We start from the raw sequence: 8,446 nt of genomic DNA on the forward strand, positions 1-8,446 counted from the left end.
GTATTGGGAGGGGGATCTACTGAAAAAAAAAAGAGGGGTCCACCACCTTCCTCTGTCCCAGTACCTCCCTGGCAGGGCTGTCCAGGCAAAACAAGTCAGAGCTGACCAGAGAGTTGGATCTTCTCAAGGGGTCCCCCCCTGACTTAGCTTGGTGGAAGCTCATGCACTCCATCTAGTGTCTAGAAACCTGAGCATCTGGATACCGAGCTGGGGTCCCCAGAGAGGACAATCCCTGACCACAATAGTCCCTGGATGGATGGGCAGCACTGTGCTACGTGGCCCTTGGGCAGCAGAAACATTCTACTTTTAGCTTTTCTTGAGCAGGTCAGAGGTTTGATCTGCTACTCTAGGGCCAGAAATATCTGTTGCTTCCATTCCCTGGTCTCCTTAAATCATTTACTGTACATGAACATGTAGTAAAATGGCCTCAAACAGAAATTTACATTCAAAATGCACAGGCTCCACATGCCAGAAGATTAATGGTTGCTCAGGGGAAGGCCCAGTGTGGACTTGGGATTGTTGCTCCCCAAGTGAAGTGTTGATGCAAGTGCTCTGCCTATCACTGGAATGGGTTTGACTGGAAGAGCCCCTGGGGTCTCTGAATGCTCCAGGAAGGGTGGTGAGACACTGGAAGAGGTTGGCAAGAGAAGCGGTGGATGCCCCCTCCCTGGAAGTGTTTGTGGCCAGGTTGGATGAGGCTTTGAGCAACCTGGTCTAGTGGAAGGTGTCCCTGCTGCTGGCAGGGGGGTTGGGACTGGATGATCTTTAAGGTCCCTTCCAATCCAAACCAGTCTGTGATTCTATGAGGGACTTGAATCATGCTGATGGTGAGTTCTTCTTGCCCAGCAGGTCCTCAGAAGTGTCTGGTGCTGCTGAAACCATGTGGATTATTCTGGTGCTTGCTCTCTGCGGCCTGGCTGCAGCTGTGCCCTCAGAGGACAGGAAACTGAGTGACAAGGCGACAACGCTGGCTGACCGCAGCACGACGCTGGCCTTCAACCTCTACCATGCCATGGCGAAAGACAAGAACATGGAGAACATCCTGCTGTCTCCCGTGGTCGTGGCCTCTTCCCTTGGCCTGGTGTCTCTCGGGGGCAAGGCCACAACAGCCTCTCAAGCCAAAGCAGTGCTCAGTGCAGATAAACTGAACGATGACTACGTGCACAGCGGGTTGTCCGAGCTCCTGAACGAGGTCAGCAACAGCACAGCCCGCAACGTCACCTGGAAGATCGGCAACCGCCTGTACGGCCCTGCCTCCATCAACTTCGCCGATGACTTTGTGAAGAACAGCAAGAAACACTACAACTACGAGCACTCCAAGATCAACTTCCGAGACAAGAGGAGTGCCCTGAAATCCATTAACGAGTGGGCAGCCCAGACCACGGATGGGAAACTCCCAGAGGTCACGAAAGACGTTGAGAAAACTGATGGGGCCCTCATTGTCAACGCCATGTTCTTCAAGCGTAAGTTCTACGTTCAGTTCTTGACACAAAGTGACCCAAAATCTAGTCTGAGCCAAGTCATAGCAGCTCAAATAGGAAGGTGAACAAATCCTGGGTCTACTGGAGGCATGTGAGGCATCTTCACTGTGAGGGTGGTGAGACACTGGAACAGGTTGCCCAAGGAAGTTGTGGATGCCCCCTCCCTGGAAGTGTTTGTGGCCAGGCTGGATGAGGCTTTGAGCAACCTGGTCTAGTGGAAGGTGTCCCTGCTGCTGGCAGGGGGGTTGGAACTGGATGAGCTTTAAGGTCCCTTCCAACCCAAACCATTCTATGATTCTATGGGCTTTTTCAGAGTGAGTAGTTGGGGACTCTGCATGAAATTACCACCCGTTCCCTTTTCTGACAAGCTGATTTTCTCTCTCCTGTAGCTCACTGGGATGAGAAGTTCCATCATAAGATGGTGGACAACCGTGGCTTCATGGTGACCCGTTCCTACACTGTGGGAGTTCCCATGATGCATCGCACAGGTAAGTTACAAACCTCCTGTCCCACATCAAGACCAACGCTCACTGCTGCTCCGTTACCCAGTTTTCCATCAGCTGCTTCCAAGATTGTTTTGCCTCATGGACAATGAGAGAGAAGGAGAGCAAATGAAAGTTGGAGTTTTGAGTTGTTGCCAACTCCAAGAATGCTGGGCCATTTCCCAAAACAGCATTCAGACTTGCTTCCCTTGCTCGTCAGGAAAAGTCCAGGGTGAATTCACAACAAGGTTGTGAGTAGCTTTCCCTCTGCTCTGCATCTCACCATTTCCTGCTTCTGATTTCAAGGTCTCTACAATTACTATGATGATGAAACAGAGAAGCTCCAGGTGGTGGAAATGCCACTTGCTCACAAGCTCTCCAGCATGATCTTTATCATGCCAAACCATGTGGAGCCTCTGGAGAGGGTTGAGAAACTGCTGAACAAGGAGCAGCTAAAGGCCTGGGCTGGCAAGATGAAGAAGAGATCAGTGGCCATCTCGCTGCCTAAAGTCGTCCTGGAAGTCAGCCATGACCTTCAGGTAAAGGAGGTCCTTAAAGAAAACATTTGGGCCTTTAGTTCTTGGGGGTAGGAGAGAAAATAGTGGGATGATGGGTTATCTGTCCCTGCCATCCTTTTTCCAGCAGCTAGTCTAACTGTGGCTGGAAAAGATTGCACTATGTCATCTCTGGGAGGGTTGCTGACCTCTGTTCTCCTCCTAGAAACACTTGGCTGATCTGGGCCTGACAGAAGCCATTGACAAAACCAAGGCTGACCTGTCAAAGATCTCTGGCAAGAAAGACCTTTACCTGTCCAATGTCTTCCACGCTGCTGCTCTCGAATGGGACACGGAAGGGAACCCCTACGATGCTGACATCTACGGCCGAGAGGAGATGAGGAACCCCAAGCTCTTCTATGCTGACCATCCCTTCATCTTCATGATCAAGGACAATAAAACCAACTCCATTCTCTTCATCGGCAGGCTCGTGAGGCCCAAAGGGGACAAGATGCGTGATGAGTTGTAGTTAGGTTGGTTGGTTGGTTTGTTTTCCCCCCCCCAGAGCTTTGGTTTGTGTGTTTTTTAGTGGGAGATTTCAAAAAAAAAAAGGGGAAACACTATTTTGTAACCTTCTCGAACTATGGGTGCTATTCAGACCAGGGTGCATTGTGATGAGAAACCAGCATACACTTTACCTCACCCCAAAATACTTCTTGCACAAACCCACCTCCAGAGAGGAACAGGGGAGCTTGGCACAAGAGGGTCACCAGGAGTGGAAGGGAACTAGCATGCACTGTCTCAGCCACTGGCATCCTCAGCTGAGATGTTCAGGCTGATGCTTTAGCTCCTCCCTGCACTAAAGCCTCCTACTAAGTACCTTGCTGCTGCCATCAGCCCTGCAAAACCACAAGTCCTCCAGCCTTCCACCTCAAATGCTTCTGCACGTTTAGCTCTGCCACTTCACTTTTCTCCCCTTTTGATGCTGAGTTGCATTACACCGGAGCTCAACTGCCCTCACACCAAACAATTCCTTCCTCACATCTCAGCTCCATCTCCCCTCTGACACTTTCAAGCCATCACCCCTTGTTCTCTCACTCCCTGCCCTTGGACAAAGTCCCTCCCCAGCCTTCCTGGAGCCCCTTCAGGTACTAGAAGGCCACTAGAAGGTCTCCCCAGAACCTTCTCTTCTCCAGCCCCAAACAGCTGTCCTCTATCTTAGTGATATACAACAGCACAGAGAGCCAGTTCTGATCCAGTCCCACCTATGGCCCTGGAAGCAGAGCAGGACCATGGCAGCACGTAAGAACAGAGGTTGTAGGAGTTGTTTCCTCCTGTCCTGCGTAACCCTGCTCTGGATGACACTTAGATGCTTCAACCAAAGCAGGTCATCGGCTCCTTAGCTAGAATAGGCACTGCAATGCCAAGTGCAGCTTTGCTCGCTCAACTGCAAAGAGAAGTTGGATGAGGCTTTTGAGCAACCTGGTCTAGTGGAAGGTGTCCCTGCTGATGGCAGGGGGGTTGGAACTGGATGAGCTTTGAGGTCCCTTCCAACCCAAACCAGTCTGGGATTCTAAGTAAGTGTCTCAGGGGTGTCAGCAGAGAGGCCAAAGAGCAGATGGGCTTCTAGAAAGGTAAACCAGAGATCCCTTCTGTACTCCTGCATGACAGAAGTGCTCCACCCCTCTTGGGCCAACATCTGGAATTAAACATTATGGACTAGGCAAACAGAGGAACTCCACTCCTCTTATGGCTCTCTCCAGCCCCCTGAAAGGATGGTGGAGAGAGGTGGGGGTGGGTCTGTTCCACCAAGGACCAAGGGACAGGACAAGAGGAAATGGGCTCCAGTTGTGCCCAGGGCAGTTGAGATGGGATGTGAGGAAGAATTTCTTTGCTGAAAGGGTTCTCAGGCACTGGAAGGGGTTGCCCAGGGCAGTGGTGGAGTCCCCATCCCTGGAGGGATTGAAGAGTCGTGTAGACATAGTGCTGAGGGACATGGGTTAGTCGGGGACTTGTCAGTGTTGGGTTCACAACTGGACTTGATCTTAAAGGTCTTTTCCAGTCCAGGCAAGTCTGTGATTCTCTTGGTGCTTCTTCATCAGCACACAGGGCTGGAAAACACTTACCACTGTGAAGGTTCTCCCAATTATGACCAGAGCTGGTACCAATCAGCTCCTGTCACAGGCCAAGGGACTCCTGCTGGCTTCTCAGAGGGAGGTGGCTCAAGTTTACTTCCACTTTCTTGTTTAAATATAAAGCTTTAAAGCTGCCATTACCTGACTTCCTAATGACCCTTTTCTGAAGCTCCTCTCTCTCTCCTCCATCATACTTTAGCTCCTGGTTGGCTGATCTGGATAAGGGCATGCTGAAAAAAACCAAATGTATTTATAATAATATTTATGTCTTATCATCAGCAAGTTTCACAGCCTGCTCCAGTCTCAACTTGGGAGACTATTCCTATCTTTTCTTTAAGGGATATCATCAAGTTAATACTGTTTAAAGAAATAACTGATATTATCCCCTGAGCATTGAAGCATGTGTCAGGTAAATTAAAAGACATCACAAAGCAAATAATGACAAGATTATTGAAAGGAGAGAAATCTGTGTCAATTAATTTAACCAGCAAGGACAGCAACTGCATTCCTTGCCTTTGTTTTCATTCTCCTGCCAACGTGCTTGCTGTCAGGTTGCTACACAGAAGCCCAATACTGCATTTCTCAGACCATACACAGGACTATTTCCACTTATTTATTAAATTACAACTATAAAATCTCTTACTAGATCTTTCCTACAGATAAAAATACAGCAGTTTGTACCCCAAAGTTTGACCTGACCGTGCCTTACAAGGTTACACAATTCCAAAACAGTTTATATCTGCCCTAATTCCAATCTAAACCAGCCAGAAAGGGAGATTCTGGTCCTTAAACCTCTTCCCAGATTAGATTTCCAGGTGCTTTCTCCACTGTTTTGGGAAGTAGGAAGCAAACCACAAGGATGTACCCTAAAGCCCAGTGTGTATGTCAGATACTACTCGGTGGATCAGCACACTGAAACCCACACGCTGTAGCACATTATGGAGGATGGGGTGGGTAAAAGGGGTGGGCAAGGCAAAAACCACACTGTGGGATCTTGTGAATAATTTGCATCATGTGGATGCAGGTATCTGATGGCTTTTATTGTCTGTTCTTGTGCCACACCATGACATTTGTGTAATTTTGCAATAAAACTTTATTTTCAATGAAGCTGTCAGCTCCAGTCACTTGCAGGGTTTGAGTAGAGACAAAATAGAGCTTGCAAGAGGTTTCTGGCCATCCTTAAATACAATATAATTTTCTTCATCTGGTGATTAAGGACAAAGATTACACTTAATACACATCAGATTAATTCCCATGACCCCACCTGCAGTGCTGCCTCCAGTGCTGGGGCCACCAACAGCACAAGGACATGGACCCACTGGAGCCAGTGCAGAGGAGGCCACCAGGATGATGCCAGGGCTGGAGCAGCTCTGCTGTGAGGACAGGCTGAGAGAGTTGGGGCTGTTCAGCCTGGAGAAGAGAAGGCTCCGGGGAGACCTTCTAGTGGCCTCCCAGTACCTGAAGGGGCTCCAGGAAGTCTGTGGAGGGACTTTGTCCAAGGGCAGGGAGTGAGAGAACAAGGGGTGATGTCTTGAAAGTGTCAGAGGGGAGATGGAGCTGAGATGTGAGGAAGAAATTGTTTGGTGTGAGGGTGGTGAGCCAGTGTCCCAGGTTGGCCAGAGAAGCTGTGGCTGCTCCTCCCTGGAAGTGTTTGTGGCCAGGTTGGATGAGGCTTTGAGCAACCTGGTCTAGTGGAAGGTGTCCCTGCTGCTGGCAGGGGGGCTGGAACTGGATGATCTTTAAGGTCCCTTCCAACCCAAACTAATCTGTGATTCTGTGACATGTCCAACACTATTAGGAGGTTGGCTTTTCACTTCACTTGTAAATTTTTCTCCTGAAAATGCAAGTTTCCAGCATCTTTAATGTTTCACAGGCAGAGAACTGAGTGCTCTGCCATTGAACAGAGCAGCAAATGGCTGTTAAAATATGTCACTGTATGAATAAAAAGCGAGCTGTCAGCCAGAGGGACCAGCCCTCCTGACCCTCCAACCCACAGCTTCTCTAGCTGGGATCCAACCAAGGGAAATAGAGGAGGAAAAAGAACTGCAATAACCTGCACCATCGCTGTGGCCATACTCAAACACACCTTCCCTGCTGGAAAGGGATGAACTAAAGCCACAGCCATGTCTCCTTTTCCCTGAGCCAAGATAGCAAATGTCTGGGAGAGGCAGGCACACACATCCCTACAGAGCTCCTCAGACTTACAAAGCACTGGGAACTTGCCAGATCAAAGCCTCTTTCACTGCACAGAATCACAGAAGCCACCACCAGCACTAACCATAGCAGCCCAGGAATACATCAGGGATCTGGAACAGCAATACTGCAAGGGAAAAGCTTTTCCAGAGCTCCTGAGCTCATCCAACCCCCAGCTCGTCTTGCAAACAGCTTTAAATACTCCTAGTTTTCATCCTAGGGAAGACAGAACCCTCAAGACATGGGGAACTGACTAAGCCCCCCTACCTCTCTTTAGAAGCTTCTTCAAACAGCTCATGGTGGTGGTGGTACACTCCAACCAACGTGTGTTAGAAAGGTATTCGGGTCACATATGCAAGTCTTAACCCTGATGGGATAATCATGGAATGGTTTGGGTTGGAAGGGACCTTCAAAGGTCATCTAGTCCAACCCCCCTGCAGTGAGCAGGGACATCTTCAACCAGATCAGGTTGCTCAGAGCCCCGTCCAACCTGACCTGGAATGTTTCCAGGGATGGGGTTTCTACCACCTCTCTGGGCAACCTGGGACACTGTCTCACCACCCTCACTGTAAAACATTTCTTCCTTATCTCTAATCTAAATCTCCCCTCTTTCAGTTTAAAAACATTTCTCCCTGTCTATCACTACCCTCCCTGATAAAGGTCCCTCTCCAGCTTTCCCACAGGCTCCCTTTAAACACTGAAAGGACACACAATAAGGTCTCCCTGGAGCCTTCTCTTCTCCAGGCTCAACAGCCCCAACTCCCTCAGCCTGTCTCACAGCAGAGCTGCTCCAGCCCTCGGATCATTTTTGTGGCCTCCTCTGTACCCACTCCAGTAGCTCCATGTCTTTCCTCTGCTGAGGACCCCAGAACTGGACACAGCACAGCAGGTGGGGTCTCACCAGAACACTAATCCTTGATGCTGTCCCCAACTTCTCACATGATGGATCTAGCAACAAGATTTATGGCAATACCACTCCAAAGCACACTACTAGTACATCTCTTATCTTACACACAACCAATTAAACATCTCTTGATTCTACCAGTGATCAGCACTGTGAGATTAACAGGCTGATGGACCAGGTTAGAGGGCTTGAAACCAGAAAAAACCTGAGCCATCTCCAGGAAAGTCAGCCCTCAGTGGACAACTGCAGGAGAAATTTACAGCTAGCATATTGGGACATCTCCTACAACGTGACAAAGCTGCTCTGTCACCTTTTTTTTGGCATTTTTTTTCCCAAATTCAAATTAATATTGAAAATTTAAAAAAGAATGTCAGTATTATTATCTAACACTTAACATGTAGTAACTTTTTTTAAAGCTTTCCACTGAAAGATGTGCACAGAAACCTGAAATCAGACTCTGACACCCTGAGGAGACACATCTGTTCCTCACAGACTGAACCAGCTTCCCAGCCAGCACCCTACAGGGCCAGGTTTCCAGGAGGTCTGCCAGAGAAAGCTGGGAATGGGAAGGCTGAGGCTCACACATCCACACACAGTGCCAGACAAACCAGTTCCTGACTGGTTGAAATTCCAGTTCCAAAGTTGCCTGCCTAGTTCCTGCAGAGAAGCCTCCTGAAAAATGGAAATCTGGATGTAAGTTACCCCTAAGCAACAAAATCTGCAGATTTTAATGCTACAAAAAGGTTCTGAATTTCTC

The 8,446-nt window shown here is 48.9% G+C and overlaps 1 protein-coding gene across 1 annotated transcript; it reads left to right on the forward strand.

The window, feature by feature from the left end:
- The first annotated feature begins 845 nt into the window (after window positions 1-845).
- On the forward strand, window positions 846-3,462 carry SERPINH1 (serpin family H member 1). Its single transcript, XM_010172573.1, has 4 exons — window positions 846-1,463; window positions 1,871-1,969; window positions 2,270-2,502; window positions 2,684-3,462. Exons 1-4 carry the CDS (start codon window positions 881-883, stop codon window positions 2,984-2,986), a joined length of 1,218 nt encoding a protein of 405 aa, XP_010170875.1. The 5' UTR covers window positions 846-880; the 3' UTR covers window positions 2,987-3,462.
- The last annotated feature ends 4,984 nt before the right edge of the window (window positions 3,463-8,446 follow it).

This window comes from Antrostomus carolinensis, unplaced genomic scaffold (genome assembly GCF_000700745.2).
Source record: "Antrostomus carolinensis isolate BGI_N321 unplaced genomic scaffold, ASM70074v2 scaffold9857, whole genome shotgun sequence".
Lineage (NCBI taxonomy): Eukaryota > Metazoa > Chordata > Aves > Caprimulgiformes > Caprimulgidae > Antrostomus > Antrostomus carolinensis.

Excerpts from the sequence above, each read along its gene's own strand:
- SERPINH1 (XM_010172573.1), top strand. The coding sequence starts at position 881 with ATGTGGATTATTCTGGTGCTTGCTCTCTGCGGCCTGGCTGCAGCTGTG. Across the intron at positions 1,970-2,269 it reads TCCCATGATGCATCGCACAG|GTCTCTACAATTACTATGAT; the intron begins GTAAGTTACAAA and ends TCTGATTTCAAG. Across the intron at positions 2,503-2,683 it reads AAGTCAGCCATGACCTTCAG|AAACACTTGGCTGATCTGGG; the intron begins GTAAAGGAGGTC and ends TTCTCCTCCTAG.